Genomic DNA, 17,450 nt, shown 5'->3' on the forward strand with positions numbered 1-17,450 from the left:
CCTTTTGATCCTACTCGTGTGTATCCTTGGATGAACCTAAACCGTAGATAGTGTACTCACATTCCTCTGTGGATACGATACCCCGGAATTTTTCTGAGTGAAAGCTACAGTGATATCCGTGTGCTTGCGGATTTTGTTCATGACGTTCAAAATACCAATAGTTGTGACATTTCTTTTTCTATGATCTCTTCCTCAGCAGCTCTCGTAGCTTCAAATGGAGCAATCCATGGCGGCTGACATGGAGAATCACGAAGATGAATATTAGGGGACGACTCAAGGAAAAATCAAGGTACGACGAGTGCCATACTTAGCCATACCGAGCGTCCGCCACTCATAAAACAGAAAATTTCTTAAGATTACTTATTCCTCTCTTGGCTCTCAAAACTTAAAACTCCCCTATTTGACGCCAGGTTCGAATTTTGTTTCCAATTTGACACTATCATCTATTTTTAGTCATCTTTGTGTTAGGTCGAGTGTAAAAGAGACCATTTTACCCCTTTTAAAACTCGCAGCGCAAGACTGATTTTCACCTGTTCGTTTTGTCTCACCAATGTCACACCTGATTTCAAAAGTAACCAGATATTTCTCATATGTGCACCAGGATCAAGTTTACACACATATGAAGGACATCATTAGTAAATATATCAAAGATAATGTTCAACAACGTAAACAAAAGAGAAATAAGTACTTTGTTACACACTCTGATAAATAGACACGAAGGTCTTAAACGTTTCACCGAATAGCCTAAACGTGATCTTCAACAAAGCTTCAAAAACCCCCATAAGAACTTGACTGGTCAACGCGCCTAGAACTCCTCAAAGATACTGTAGTATTCCACTTCATTGTTCTCTTCTAAACAACAATTAGGCAAGGGTGAGTACTCTTATGGTTGGTACTCAGCAAGTGGGAGAAAATGCAAGGCCATCAAGGAAAGACTATGGTTTATTGCAGTTAGCATTTTAGTTGGCCAAATTTTATTAGCAAGTGCCTATTATCTGGGTATATACCAACCCACTTAAGCATAAGCATAAAGGATCCAACCTTTTAAAACCAAGAACCACAAGTTAATTATTCTTCAAGTTCAATTATCATGGGAGGGTCCAAGCAGCTCTTGACCGTGAGCACGGCTATTATAGCAGTTTTACACTTTGCAGAGGTTATACACTTTCACCACAAATCGTGTTCCCCTGCATCGCCCGGGTTTGCAGGGCCCTTAAACACTTCGTTTGGTAAGTGGTGAGGGGTCCAGTACGAAGCCTTTACAAAGACATGAGGACAACTAGATAGCCCACTAGAGTTTCGGTACCTTAGTAAAGGCTACTACCCCAAGAGGACCGGGCTATACCCCAACACCGACCCCCTCCTTGCCTATTCAGTAAGACTACTAGTTAACTACACGCCTAATTAATCGGTTAAGGTTAGAGCCATGTTGACCCGACTCCCTGTATTCTAGTGATAGTCCCGGATCAGTAGCTATCACATACAAAACTCATTTCAATTACATATCACAGGTCATACTTTGGAATAAAGCACAACAAAGGTTTAATTATTACATAATCCAGCGGATTGTAGTACGAAAATCTGGTATAAGCCTATTGGGCTAAAAGGAAACAAACAGAACACGGATGCGGTAGCCAGACTTCTGGGGCATCCTCCATCTTGATGTCCTTCTTCCATAGGCAAACTTGAGCGAAGCATGAGTCGTCCTTAGTCCTTCCATCATTTTCATCGTCGATCTTCGAGTCAAATCCTGCATCTACCAACTATCCCCAAGGATGAGATAGTTTTACGTCACCATCCGTATGCAAGCTTTAAGTGGACGCATTATAGTATAAGAAATAGCCAACGGATAAAGCTAGGGTTTTCTATGCGTAGCATCAACAAAGTATAGCATCAGCCAGATTTCCTAACGCAGGCCATTCCGGCATCCCGAACTCCCGGTCAACTCACACCTCCGAGACTCACCCAAGTCCCTGATACCCATCCAAGTCATTGCGAGAACTCCCTCTCCTCGCACCTCAACTGTTATCCGAGCAGGAAAGTAGACTAGAGGGAGGTAGAAATATCAAGTAACACTAACGAATGGAAGTAACAGAAGAGTAGGGATGTACATGAACGAGTACATGGCTATACGTATAGATTTCACCCTGCAGGGGTTTTACACCTGAACCCACTCACTACAAAGCCAACCGGCAGCAACTCCGTCTGACTCTAAGGCACCGGTCTACTGAGAACAAGAACTAGCAGCCATGGTACCATCCTGCTTTCCCGGGTTTGGGCACGTCCTCTCGCAAGAGGTCGCCCTGGGACTGTGAAGCCACCTAGAATAGGATCCAAACGAATCCCTCTAGTCGGGGAACGCCAGGTCAACACTTGCTTCCCCTACACTGATACTACATCCGCCTACAGGCTTTGGTACCACACTTACTAGCCTCGGATCGAATCCACCCGCATAGTGGATAAGTGGTGTGCACATTGACAAAGTTCCACTAATCATAGTTACCCCAACCGATCTCTTATATGCCGGGGCAAGCATCTACTTGCACAGTTCTCCGCAGATGTCCGCCAAAAGCACCCATAACAGGTATCGCCTCTCCATAGGCACCCACAACGGGAATGCCTCTCCTAAACCCTGCACCCACCATAGGTGCTCCTTAGGATGTGCCCAAACGCTCATCCCCAGTCAGTCACTCGTCCCCTACTAAAAGCCCTAATCACCAACTCCTGATATATGGTGGATCTTCACTCACGCCAAGACTATCAATCACAGATATCCCACACATACACATTCAAGCATATCAACCATTCAACATGGTTTATAATAGGAGATCAAGGAATTAAGGCACACAAATGGCTATGCAGGTTCATCTCATTCAAATAATAAAGCAATAGCAGATCTAGCAAGCAATTCCTAATAGGTATTCAATTCATAGATGGGCCTGAACCTGGCGAATTGTCATAGTCGTCCTAGATCTCCGGGGTCTTCTCATAGTCCAAGACATCCTCCTGGGTTCTCTGGGCGTCCAGGGCGTCGATCAGCTCCTCCTTGCTAGGGGCCTCATCATAATTACATATTATTATAGGGGCCAAAGTGCAAAGGTGCACAAATATATCCAAATAAGATCTAAATCACAACAAAAACTATTCTATTGGGTAGATCATGATTTTAGAAAAATTATGAAACTGGTTTCATAATTTTCGGAGCTCTGGTTAATTTATTATGAATTTTTGAAGCTTAAATCTATTTCTAAAATTAATAAATCATTTTAAAAAAACAAACAGGCTGACATGTGGCAGCCTTTGCTGACATCAGCATGGTCAACACTGATGTCAGCATTGACAGGTCAACATTGACCAGTCAACGGTCAACGCCTTGTTAGCGGGGTCCACGGGTTAGTGGCCCCACATGTCAGCCTCACCCATAGGCTGACGCGTGGGACCCATGTGTCAGCTGGGTTAAAAGGAAAAAGAAAAAGGGTACGGGTGGCTCAGGTTACCGGGCCGAAAGTTCCCAGCTCGGCTCGACTCGGCCCGTTTGTTCCGGCTCATTTGTTCCGGCCGACTCGGCCCGTTTGTTCCGGCCGGCTCAGGTCGGCTCAGCAGATCGGCTTGGGCTCAGCTCCACAGGTCGGCTCCTCTTTGCAGGACGGCTCGGGTCAGCTCTAGCTTGTCGGGCCGGAAGCAAGGTCCACGGTCCATTGGCTCCTTCCCCCCTCTCACTCTCTCTTAGAGGTGGGGCCTGCGAGTAGGTTTTCCCCCCTCCTTACTGACGAGCGGGGGCCGCCTGTCACTGAGAGGGCGGATCCGGTGCGGCAAGGCTCCGACCTAATGTGGAGCTCACGTGTGCGACCGTGTGTGTGCGTGGGTGCCAGGTGGGTGTGTTCAACGCCCCAGGCTGTTCAACGAAAGGTCCAGGGGACCTGGGTGAGCTGTGCACGCGACATTGCTGTGGCGGCGTTTTGTGTTTATGCGCAGCTAGGTCAAGGCAAGGCGAGGGCGAGACTAGGCACATGGCCACTGGCATCCCAGGGATGGTGCGGCGGCGATGACGACGGCGGGGCTGGTCGGAATGGCTTGGACGGCGGCAAGGCGAGATCGGGCTCAGGATCACGGCGGTGAAGGCTATGTGGCACAGTCAAGGCGGGTCTGTGTGGCAAAAGGGTAGCGGTGTACATGACGGCGAGGACGGCGGTGACAACGGAGCTCGGTGGGGGCGCGGCGAGGTCCAAGGCGTGGCTTTGCGGTGGCTCGTGCGCATGCGCCCGCGGTGGTTTGGGATAGTGACAAGGAGGGGCCGGGCATGGACGAGGCTAGCTTGGGCTCATGGCGACACGGCGTGCTCGCACAGCCGCTGTGCGAGGCACGGCCACGGCTTGGCCGGCTAGCGAGGCACAGCATGGACAAGGCCACGGCAGCGACAGCGGCACACGCACGGGTGCGCTTGGCTTGCCAAGACCGCAGTGTTGTAGGTTTGGGTGAACGCGGCGGTGGCAGGGTCAGGTGCGCGGCTGCGGCTTAGCCTTGCAGCCGACTCGGTCAAGGGTGCCCAAGGGTAGGGCCTTTGGCTCTGGTTTGGGCCAGGACGCGCTTAGCGTGGTGGTGGCGAGGCCACGACACACCAATGGCGAGGGTCGGCGCAAGGCATTCAGTCATCAGAAGGGGAAAAATAGAGGGTGCGGCAGCATTTGGGCGTACCAGCATGCTTGAGGGAGAAGGGCGCGGAGCGGTGGCGAGGCGGTGTAGAGAAGGCCCGACGCCATGCCATGCCACGCGGGGGCCTTGGTGTAGGCGTACAACGTCAGCTCAGGGTGGCTCGATCACGTGGTGGCGTCCTCATCCTCCACGGCTCCCTTGGCGCGGCGGCGGTGAACTCCTCGGTCCTCCTTGCTTCCAGATGCGACGACAGCATCGAGATCCTGCTCCCCTCCTTTTCTTCTCTCCCAACTCCGAGCGCCCCTCCTCTCCTCTGTTCCTCAGCGACGGCGGCGGAAGGTAAAAGCATTGAGGGTGGCTAGGGTTCGTGGCGGCCGGGTCAATTGGGGCACGAACGCAGAGGTTCGACGGCATGGATGGGACAGTGGGGTGCAGGGTGACATGGCAAGCATCCGGTGTTCTCCCACGCGGGGTCTAGGGTTCTTGGGGCGTGCGCAGGGTGGTTTTACTCCCTTGTCGTGGAGCAGGGCGGCATGCACGCGGGGGCAGGTGGAAGCGCAGGCAGGGCAGCTTTGGCGCGACGGCGGCAAAAAAAGCAGAGAAGGGCGAGGCAAGGGTGTGGAGAAAGGCGCACAGTGTGCGGCTGACGCACGGGCCCGGATTGGCAACGGCTTAGGGTGGAGGGGAGCGGTGCACTGGGCTGGCACGGGGTGCTAGGCCGCGACGTGGGCCAGCGGGCCGTGCGGTACGGGCCGCTCCGGCCATTCAAACCAAAATTTAAACAAGGCAGATTTAAAAAGATTCAATTAACTCCAAATCAATCACTTTAACATAACTATCAACCTTGTATTTGATTTGTTTTTTATTTACTAGGAATTTTATATGGAAGGAGAGATCAACCTTACATTATTTCTAGATATTATCACAAGCACACAAAAAGTTTTTGAAAATTCACAATTTTGTATATAACATTTCGTAAAAATTACAGGATGTTACACATGTGACATTGTGGTTGTACGGTTTTCTTGGGTGGTTCTCCATGTTCCATTTAAACAAAGTGATCTTGCAAATTAACCATGATATGAAAAAAAAATCATGTTTAACATTTTCCAAAGATTATAACGTAACCATCCAAAGGTAAAGAACTAAGCATTTCCACCCAACAAGATATTAAACCCGGTGTTCCAAGACTAGGTAAAGTCCTTAATAGGATTCCCATCAATTTTATGCATATAACAATAAAGTAAATTGTTTCATCATGCTATTGTAGGGATCAAAATGGAACATGTAGAGGCGGAAGTCCACTTGCCTTCCTCATCAAATTGCTGGTTCTCTTCCTCGTATACTTGTTCTTGCTCTCCCTCGAACGACACAAAACAAATAAGAAACAATATAAAAATAGTAAACAGAATTAAGTAAGCTGAAAACATGTAGAGCATGTTGCAAGGATCGCGTGAGCGTGAGAATAGATAAAATCGGAGTTAGAACGTGAAAGATATGGCTAGAACAAGGTTTCAGAGATTAACTCTAAAGAAATTAGGGGCTAAAACCTAATTAAACATAAAAACATAGGGTCCAGAGTGTAAAAATAGGGTCCAAGGACAGCGGGTATAAAAACCAAAACAGACAAGGGCCTATACAAAAAAAACAGGACCTAAAACTAATTACTTATGAACAAAGGGTTGATTTCTTGAAAACTCAGGGGCTCTTTTGCAAAATGGCCAAGGGTTGACTGGTATGTTGGGGTTTTGACTCAGGTTAGGATGGATTGAATCCATTGGATCTTGATCCAACTGCTCTGAGTGGCTCTGGTTGGCTCGGCGGCTCGCGAACAGACGCGGCTCGGGGTGGGCTCCGCTCGGCTCGGCTCAGCTGCGGCGCGGCTCAGGGGATGTGGCAGCTGGGCTGCGAATCGCTGGTGGCTCGGTGGCGGCGCAGACGACGACGAGCGGTGGCGGACGGCGGCGAGACCGCCGAAGTTGGATGAAAAAGGCCGTTCGGGCTCGGTTTGCGGCGCAGAAGGGCCGGGGAGGTAGAGGAGGCATCGGTGAACTAGGTGAGGGCCTTGGGGCAGCGGTTTGGAGTGGCGGAGGAGCTCCACATCAGCGAGGGGCGGATGGCATCCAGAGCTCGGCCTCGCGCGCGGGGAAGCTGAGGATGGAGAGGAGTCATCGGTGAACGCGAAGGAAATGTCGACGAGGCGGTGCAGTGGCCGGAGAGGTATGCGCCATGGAGGCGAGCGGCTTGTTATGCCGGTGCTTGCTCCGGCAAGCAATTCCGGACGTGAGGGGGTGACAAAAAGAGGGGAAAATGTTCGGCGAGGATTCCCACCGTGCGGTGAAGCTTCGGCGGCGGTCGGAGTCGAAGGGGAGGCGGCGAAGTGGCGGATCGACGGCGCGGCCGAGCTTGGCGGCCCTGAGCAGAGGCGGCGGACAGAGCAAGAGCTAGGGCGAGGAAAGGAGGTGCGGCGGGGCTCGAGTGCGGCTGGCCAAGTAAGAGTAGCGGAGCGGCCGTTAGCAGGGGAAGGGGCAGTGCGGCGAGAGGTGTCCGGCCATGATGGCCACTGATGGCACGCGGCCATTACCGGAAAGGGGAGGAGAAAGGAAGGGGGGGGGGGTGAGGGGGTGTGGTGGCTCTCCACTGAGCTTTGATGGCGTGGAGTGAATGAGAGAGACGGGTTGAGCAGGAGTTGAGCGGCCGGCGGCGCTCGGCATGGGGAGATGCGAGAGGGCAGGAGGTATGTGATGACAGGTGGGGTCCACCCTTAGGTGAGGGAAAGGGAAGGAGGGTGGAGTTGGCCGGTGATTTGGGCTGTCTGAGCCACGCAGGGAAGAAGAGAGGGAGGGAGAAGGAAGTGGGCTGGGCTGAAAGGAGAAAGTTTTTTTCTTTTTACACAAACATCACTTGAATAAATTTATTTTGAATTCAAAATCACAAATTTAAATTTGGGTATTACAACCAATGTGCTCCAGTGCTCCCAATCCATTCTTGGCTGGAGAGATGGGCCGCTGGCCATGCAGGATAGCCGGCTATGCCCTAAGGCAGGACGGTAGTGTCAAATTGAGAATCAAATTTGAACCTAGTGTCAAATAGGCAAGATTTAATTTTTGAAGGCCAGAGAAGGATAAGTAATTTTACCAGTCTCAATTAAGGAATTTTCTCCTTATATAATTCCTATAATAACTTGTATTTTAAGATGTATCATTGTAGAACACATGTGTCAAGCGTACCGACAATGTTACTATTAACACTGCTTGTTCAGGACACAAACTGGTGGTGATACAACAGCTATTATCTTCACCGGTTTATGACACAAATTGCTTTTCAAATAAAAAACTAGCAGCGATACCTTATTATTGCTGCTGGATCATTGTGAATGGGGTTTAACTGCTGGTTTAGTAATACCTACCTTATCATTGCGGGGTATTTTTGAATCTTGAATAGGTAGCGAACGGGAGCTAAGGATAATCCTTTCTCTATAAGTTTTAGTATGTTTTTTCCCTCCCCTCTATCCCAAAATAAGGTTGGTTTTGTCCTAAGCCAAACAATCTTAAGTTGGACCATATTTATAGAGAAGAGTGGATTTATGTGGAGGCAGCTGGGAAGTTGAGAGAGTGGCATGAGCTAATTAAGAGGTCAGCTAATGAAGTGGTGGATATCATATTGTGTGCATGCTTGTCAGATTAATTCAGTAAGCTATCTCTAGTTAGGAGTACAAGCAATTCAATTATAAAAAAGATGGACCGTTGTAGTGTCAGTATTGCATACCTAACTAAACTCTGGATGAATCTTTACAGCCGCGTCAGACGCAAGATTCAAAGCCTGCAACCGTGCCTCTAGTACCCTGTTCACAGTCTGACAACAGGATTCTTCAAGTATAGTCCGTGTGAATGATTCCTTTTAGTTGTATATATTCATCACTTGTTGCAGAAATCTTGGAGCATCTCCAAGAGCTTCTCCAAATCACAATAGCTAAACTTCAATTTAGCTAGTCATTTAGCAAACCATTTATGTTTGCAAGGGGTGGGGAACCAACATACTGGTGAAATTTTTTCTCTTCATATCTAACTCTCCTCTCTCCTCATCTCTCTCCAACTCACTGACAAGTAGACCCACAATGTCATCTGCTGCTTCCACTCTTCTCCCTCCTCCCGCTCCATCCGCCTCCTCCCATGGTCCCACCACCGACAGCCCCATCTGCCTCCGCCGCTGCTAGCCACCTCATCTGCCTCCACCGCCGGCCGCCCCATCTCCCTCCGCCGCCGCCGCGAGCCCTCCGCCGCGCGCGCGCCGCGCCGCCGTGGGTGCGAGCTCCGCCGCCGGGTGGGGCGAGGCAGGTGGCGGGGCCGGCAGATGGAGGTGGGGCTAGTGCCATCCGGAAGTGCGGGGGGCAGGTTGTTGAGCACAAGTCTCGCCGAGGAGCTCGGCTTCTGAGCTAGGCGCGTGGAGCTATGGATCTCGGCGCCAAGGGGGAGCTCGTGCCAGAGGTCCACGCCGGGAGGAGCTGCGCAGCCTCGAATCGGCCGCTGCCGCGGCCGAATCGGTCATCGACGCCGCTGATTCAGCTGCCTTTACCGCCGATTCGGCCGCCGCCGCCAATGTCGAAGCTCGTGGAGACGTCGGAGAGGAGCTCGGGCCGAGGGCCGAGGGGCGAGGCGCGAGGCGGATACTGAACGGCACAGGTGATGTATTTTTGCCTTTTGGGAGATTGGGAATGGCTGGTGGGATAGTGTTGACAGCCAAAATTGGCACCAACCGGTCTGACCGATATGACCTAGCGGTCTGACCGGTCAAGGCACTGTGGCCTATCCGGCAGGGGCCGACCGGTCTGACCGGTCCAGGTAGAGTCCGAGTACAACTAGAGATTTTTATAGATTTAGATCTGTAAACAGGATTTCTTGCGGGATAAGTCTACCCCACCCTATAAATATAAAGGGTCACGGCCGATTAAAGGAGCAATCGAACAAAATCAATACAAACTCTACTTTTTATCCTTCTCTCCAAACCCTAGCTTTTCCAACCCCCTCTGCTGTTCTTCCTTCGTCTCCGCGACGTTTGAAGGCGTTCTAGGTGGCCTGCCGATCCTAGAACAACCCTACGTGCGCCTACCCTGACGGGGTCCCTCCCGGGTTCGCGTTCGTCGGCCGTTGCCGATTCTCACCGGCGACCGGTCTGACCGGTCCTTTAGACCGGTCTGACCGCTCCACGCAGAGAGAGCTGCATCGAACTCTTTCTCGCGCCGCACGATCTAGTGCGTTCGTGTGTTGACCGAGATTTGCGTCAACATACTTTTTGGCGACTCCGCTGGGGAAGAAAGATCTTGGTTAATAAAACCGATCTAATCTACTCCAAGAAGATGGGCTCTAACACAGAAATCGACAAGGAGAACATCATCCCTTCATATGAGCGTCTTCCGGAGGACGTTCGTTTGCTGCTGGAGGAGCGCAAGAAGAAGCGTGATGAAGAAGATCTACAAGCGGCGCTTGCGAGCATCAAGGTCGGTCGAGGTGGCAAGGTCACCAAGATCAAAGAGGTCGACTTCACTTCTACCTCCTCGGATGCATCTACTGAGGTAACACCTGCTGCAACTGCTCCACCTTCTGGTGTTACTATGGAACAAATTCAGAAATTGTTAGCTGAGCGTGATGTTTATTGGGTTAATTGGCTTAGCTCTAAGGAAAGGGAATCGGCTGGTAAGAAACCAGAATCAGCCGATGAACCTCCATCTGTTTCTACTTCTGAATTTTATGTTCCTCAACCATCGTCAGCATCTCCTACGAGTCAACCTCAATATGGGATGCCGATAAATTATTTCAGTGGTCAAACTGTTACACCCACATACACTGATCCTATTATGAGTATTCCTGGTTCGGCCAATATTAGCCGAACGAACGAGATTGTTCACTACACACCACCAGAAATCTCCAGGAATTCAGTGCCACACCCCGGTCCTATCTCCGACGAGATGTTTGACCGATATGTGCAGCGTTGGCAAAACCGGCAGAGACCGGTCAGACCGGTATATCAGCCCGGTCAGACCGGTTCCCCCAACCGGTTCGACCGGTCGTACCAACCGGTCCATCCGGTCAGTTTGTTTCAAACCAGTGAGAAGTATCTATATCCACACAGCCAAATTCTTCAAGTAATTTTGATAAAATGCTTACTGATTATAAGAATGATTTGGCTAATCTGCTTAGAGAAAGTTTTGGAGTGGATGTTAGAAGCAAAACCCGCACATACCAAAAGCCGTATCCTACTTCGTTTGATTCGGTTGCATACCCTGCTGGTTTTAGGTTGCCTGAATTTGTTAAATTCAGTAGGGAAGATACTAGGAGTACATTTGAGCATATTAGTCAGTATCTTGCCCAATTAGGAGAAGCTGGTTCAATAAACAAGTTGAAAGTGCGTTTATTTTCTTTATCTCTAACTGGAACCGCTTTCTCATGGTTTTCATCTTTGGCACCTAATTCTATTGGCTCATGGGAACAATTAGAGCAGAAGTTCCATGAGCACTTTTTCTGTGGGCATGATGAGCTTAAATTGTCTCACTTAACATCGGTTAGACAATCGCGTGATGAATCTGTCAATGATTATATAAGACGATTCCGCGATACAAAAAACCGATGCTTTAGTGTGAATATTGCAGAAAAGGATTTAGCTGATTTGGCTTTTAATGGCTTGCGCTCTCATATTAAAGAAAGATTAGAGGGCTATGATTTCTTTACCGTTACTCAGGTGCATCAAAGAGCTTTAGCTATAGAAAGCCGAAGAAAAGAGCCTCAAGAGTCTCAAAGACATCATCGTTCTAGTGTGCATACTTTAGAATGCAATTCAAATTGTTCGGACGATGAATCTAATGATGTGTATGCTGCTGAGTTTGCTTGGTCATTTCAAGCTAAACCATTTACTTATTCTGCTCTTAAGCCGATTCAGAGAAATCGACAAGATGAAAAATTTACTTTTGATGTATCCAAGTGCGAAAGGATATTTGATGAGTTATATAGGATTGGATACGTCAAGATGTCACATACTTTACCGCCGCCTGAAGAGTTGAAGCGGCGAGCATATTGCAAGTTTCATAATACTTTTTCACATGCTACTAATGATTGCAATGTGTTACGTAGACAAATTCAATTGGCCATTAATGAAGGACGATTGGTTCTTTCTAATATGCAAATTGATCAGACTCCTTTCCCGGTCCATATGTTAGAATTGAATAATACTAAAGTGCTAGTTCGGCCGAGTCAAGCCGAATCAACCAAGGGGAAGAATGTAGTTATTGGTGATGAAAGACCTGAAAAGAAGCTGACACAGAAGATCCCTCAAGGTGCAAAAACACTCGGGGGGCAAGACAAGAAGAAGGCCGACAACAAGTCGACCGGTCTGACCGGCCACAGCGGCGGTCTGACCGGTCTAACCGGTAACGGGACCGGTCTGACCGGTGCGCCCAGTAAATCTGGGAACTCCTCCACAATTAAGACAAGGCCGAGTTTTAAAGAACTCTTGGCCAAATATGAGAAGGAAGGGAGTGCTCAGAGACAAAAGGGGCCACAAAGCGAAGTCAAGGATAAGGGATCATCGTCAAGACATCAAGAGCAATCGAGTCAAAGTAATTATACTTCATCTAGTGGACCGATTGCTCCATGGTATTGTTGGTATCCTTACTTTTATACACCTATGGATTATAGTAGGATGCATATGCAATCATATTATATTCAATATCCTCCTGTGTATCCAAATCATGCATTATTACAAAGACCGATTGTTGCTAGCAATAATCCGGTCAAGCAAGATGTTGATTGCAGCAAAGAGAATGGGAAGAGCAAAGAGCAAGATTCAAAGTATTTACAGCCGAGGTGGTGTCCCTCAGGTTTGTCTCATACTCAGAAGCGAAGGCTGCAACGTATGCGCAAGAAGGAGGCAATGGGACAACAAGTGGAGACCGTGCCGAAGACGTCAGCGACAATGAAGAAGGTGTGGCGGCCCAAACAAGTTGTTTCAACATTGATTTGAGCAAAACATGGCCGATGTAGTGTTAATCATCGCCCTTAGACAATTTTGGCTCAGAAGAATGTTTTTTGGTAAGCAAGCTTTACTAAAAAACAGGGGGGCATATGTTGACAGCCAAAATTGGCACCAACCGGTCTGACCGGTATGACCTAGCGGTCTGACCGGTCAAGGCACTGTGGCCTGTCCGGCAGGGGCCGACCGGTCTGACCGGCAGGGGCCGACCGGTCTGACCGGTAGGTCCGACCGGTCTGACCGGTCCAGGTAGAGTCCGAGTACAACTAGAGATTTTTATAGATTTAGATCTGTAAACAGGATTTTTTGCAGGATAAGTCTACCCCACCCTATAAATATAAAGGGTCACGGCCGATTAAAGGAACAATCGAACAAAATCAATACAAACTCTACTTTTTATCCTTCTCTCCAAACCCTAGCTTTTCCAACCCCCTCTGCTGTTCTTCCTTCGTCTCCGCGACGTTTGAAGGCGTTCTAGGTGGCCTGCCGATCCTAGAACAACCCTACGTGCGCCTACCCTGACGGGGTCCCTCCCGGGTTCGCGTTCGTCGGCCGTCGCCGATTCTCACCGGCGACCGGTCTGACCGGTCCTTTAGACCGGTCTGACCGCTCCACGCAGAGAGAGCTGCATCAAACTCTTTCTCGCGCCGCACGATCTAGTGCGTTCGTGTGTTGACCGAGATTTGCGTCAACAGATATCTAATGGGGATGTTTGCATAAGCTGTTGGATCCAATTTTTGTAGGTTTTTCTTTTTTTTACCTAACCAAATCCGTTTACATAAGCTCTTGGAGTTGCTCTCACAAACTCCAGAGACTAACAAAATTCAGCAATAAAATCGAGTGGTTAGTTCTATCATTTCTGAAATTTGTTAGTCTCTGCCTCTCTGGAATGCACAATTCAGCAATTGACCAAGTCTAGTTTTTTTTAGCATTCCAGTACTGTGCTAAATTGTGCATTCCATGATCGTATCAATTCCTGCACGAATGGAAGCATTCATGTTCAATGTGAAAGCCGTAGACCCCTGAGAGGAACACAGAACAATATCTTCTGCTAACCACTTTCTTAGTTGAGCCTGAACCCCAGCTGCACGATGAACAACACGGACAAGGAACGCTAGCTACCAGGCTCGATCGATCTGCCCCAACCACCCCGATCGACGTCCAACCACGCGTGGCCGCGCGCCCATGCATTTACTAGTCCATTGGAAGGCACAGCCGTGTGCGTGCGTACATGCAGTGGCGCCGCTGCTATATGTAGGGCATCGCAGCGGTGCTGCACTCTCATCATAATCCCACACAGATCAAGTGCTCATCTTGAAGGCCAGGGATGGCTTCCGATTCCAAGTCTCTGCTTCTGATTGGCGTCGTCCTGGCTTCCCTCCTCCTCGTCACCAAGGATGTGGCTGCTGCTAGAAATCACTTCATCGAGGACAAGGGTTTGTATCGACTGTGAGATCTATGATACATTCTAGTAAAACTGGTCACAACATAAATTTCACCCAAAATTTAAAATCTAGAAGGAAGGAGATATGTTAGAATAGAAAATTAAGATTTACTGTTTACGGACAATAGTGATAAGTTTGTAAAAGATATCCTTATATAAACATATCGAATTTTTAACATTTTTTGTTGGATTCATCTTTGATGTTCTAGTAATGTATATTATGAATAGTGGTAGCTAAAACATAGTATATTCCTTGCAGAATCTGAGGCAAAGAACATGAAGATTAATGGTGAGGCTGAACTCAATGATGAGAAGGGGGCTCGCGGATATTACGGCGGCGGGTATGGTGGTGGATATGGTGGAGTGTACGGCGGTGGCTATGGCGGCTATGTTCCTGGGCGTGGTTGGTATGGTGGCGGGTATGGTTACCCTGGCTTTGGCGGTGGATACAGTGGTGGTGGAGGTGGCGGCGGTGGCGGTGGCTATGGTAGTGGATACGGCGCTGGCGGCGGTGGATATGGTGGCGGCGGTTATCCTGGAGTAGGATATTATGGTGGCGGAGGTGGTGGCAAGCATTAGGAGCTATATGCAAGCATTGTGCTTCAACAATATTACCTGTTACTGTGGTTCACTTGCTTTAGACATGGTTTCATGTTATCCCTTTGGTATTAAGTTCGTCTTGGTGCAATGCTGTTATATCATGTTGTATTATGCCAATATATATTTCAAATAAATGACAGCCCAATTACTTTGGACAACATTGGTGGTTCATTAAAATATGGGGAATGTTTTGGAAAGTGTGAACTTGAAAACACATTTGCATGTAATGTGTGGTGTGCTAATGTTTTGAAACACAATATAAGCACACATGTACACAGTGAATTATCACCACAGCTACCACTAAGTGTTATTACATTTGCAATGTTCTGTGATGTTGTATACTCTAAGTAGCAAGATGTTTTACATTCGGACCCTTCAATAGCGACCAGTATCGTGGTACTGTCAACTCATTTTCTAAATGAAATACGTATAATTTTCTTGGTTTACATAGTCCCTCGGACACAATGATGTGATACAAAACAGTATGATTTATGGGCAACGAACTGGACCTCGCATGTGTAGCGTTCATATATTCAAAATAAGATACAAGATTCTTTGCAAAATATATAATACAATTAACCTATCGACGATCTGTTTGTTTTCATTGTGGTCGAGCTCAGCCAATAGTGTCATGATAGGATACCAGAAATCTGTAGAGACTAGAAATGAAAAAGAAGACAACCCATGATTTGACCGCCAGTAGTTTGTGTGCGTGCGCGCCAATATATGATACATGCATATTTTAGCGGCACGCGGCGTGGGCGGGGTCAAACAACCTTTTCGTAAATCCAAACAACCTTTTCGTAGGCGTTCTCGAATAGGCCCGGGGATCAAATTGATTATAGAAACATGAGTCAATAGTTCGATTTCAGTAGAGGTTCTTCCTATATTTTGTCTTTTATTGTGTTAGATGAAGGGGAAAAAATGGGAACTCAAGGATATCGAAGAGTAAAAAAAAGATGGAATGGAAGAAGGGCGGAGACTCTCGAACAAGGAAAAGGAACCCTTCGAAATAATTGAACGAGGAGCCGTATGAGGTGAAAATCTCATGTACGGTTCTATAGAGGGACAGTAATAGAACATGAAATTTTGTTAATATAATTACAAGTTTTTCTCAAAACAAAAAGAGTACTATGGCAAATTGTTTGGGAGTAACATAAAAATTAGTGTTGATTTTTTGTAGCGTATGTATATTATTCTAGTAATTGATAAGCAACAAATTAAATTAATTAGTACTTGTGTGGCAATATATTTACTCAGGCGATTTGGGTCTACTAAGAAGGGGTTGGAGGATACTTGGCTATCCATCACTGTAGTTTGCTTGCGGCCACAGTGTTATTTTAGCTAATAATCCCTCCTCAAGAACGTCAGAAAACAAGGTTCCATACAGAGAGGAAGTAAATCGAGTGTGCCGGTGAGTCGGTGGCCCATCTGCCGCCCATTGAATATGTTCAAGCGCTGCATGCTGCGATTGACTCACCCAATACATTCTTCCAGAAAAAATGACACATTGGATCAGAACACACAGATGGAGATAGAGGTAATTAAGCGTCTGGCTACTGCTCCAGCAAGCAGTCAGCATCATGGTGATTAATTGGCAGATAATGGACGGCAGCATCATTCAATCTCATCTCAATTTGTGATTGTGAAATACCATTGGATCCTTATGGCTACATTATTTTGTGGACGTAATGATGCCTTGTCAGCATGCATGCATGTCACTTCGTTGCAGTTGCAAGCTGAAATTGTGGACCTTTGAGGCTAACTAATAATAAATACAAGGTAGCGAGCGAGAACGATTTTGAAAATTTTATTATTTTTGATGTTCTATTGACCACCATGTTCATTTAGCTCCATATTTTCGTGATGATTTAATTTAATCACTTAATTAACTTATTTGGTGACAGAAATCCTGAACATCGTGTGTAAATTTGTTTGCGATGTCAAGTCATCACACGCGAGTGAAAATTTGTCTATAGTTGCACTTAAGTAGGGCAATGGTTTGTTGGTTTGTATGTACACTACTACAGAACAGGCTTTTGTTCCAGGCCATTTGTCTCGGCTGCCTTTGGGCCCGGGACAAAAGGTGGCTTTTGTCCCGGGTCCAACGGCTAGCCGAGCCAGCGGGGGATAGAGGTCTTTTGTCCCGGTTAGAGGCACCAACCGGGACAAAAGAACCCCCTTTTGTCCCGATTGGTGGCTCCACCCGGGATAAAAGGCCCAACCCTTTTGTCCCGGTTGGTAATACCAACCCGGACTAAAGGGTGACTCTTTTGTCCCGGTTGGTGTTACCAACCCGGACAAAAGGCCCCTCCACGTGATAGTTCAAAAGAAAGTTATTCTTTACTGAGTCACATGTACTACTTAGGTGAGTTGGCAAGGAAGCCATGCGCCAGGCAATAGGTCTTGGGTTCGAATCCCGCAGGGCGCAAAAACTTTTTAGCGTGAGGGACATTTTATCCCGGTTCTATCACCCGGGACAAAAGCCTCCAGAGCTTTTGTCCCGGCAGCCGAATCCCGGTTCCAAAACCGGGACAAATGGCCCTTTGGAACCGGGACAAATGGCCCGATCTGTAGTAGTGGTACTTAAGTGCAGAGGTTTGGAGAACGACGCTCATGAGCACAAATTCTTCCCTTCTTGCAGGTACGGTGTTGTGTTACTGCAAGAACGTATCATCTTAACAATTTGAAATGTGGCAATGGAATAAGAAAACAACAACTAGATGCTCAT

At 47.9% G+C, this 17,450-nt stretch overlaps 1 protein-coding gene across 1 annotated transcript; it reads left to right on the plus strand.

The window, feature by feature from the left end:
* The first annotated feature begins 13,910 nt into the window (after positions 1 to 13,910).
* LOC120703282 (glycine-rich RNA-binding protein 10-like) lies at positions 13,911 to 14,879 on the plus strand. Its single transcript, XM_039987308.1, has 2 exons — positions 13,911 to 14,111; positions 14,379 to 14,879. Exons 1-2 carry the CDS (start codon positions 14,003 to 14,005, stop codon positions 14,696 to 14,698), a joined length of 429 nt encoding a protein of 142 aa, XP_039843242.1. The 5' UTR covers positions 13,911 to 14,002; the 3' UTR covers positions 14,699 to 14,879.
* The last annotated feature ends 2,571 nt before the right edge of the window (positions 14,880 to 17,450 follow it).

The sequence above is a fragment of the Panicum virgatum genome, chromosome 4K, assembly GCF_016808335.1.
Source record: "Panicum virgatum strain AP13 chromosome 4K, P.virgatum_v5, whole genome shotgun sequence".
Lineage (NCBI taxonomy): Eukaryota > Viridiplantae > Streptophyta > Magnoliopsida > Poales > Poaceae > Panicum > Panicum virgatum.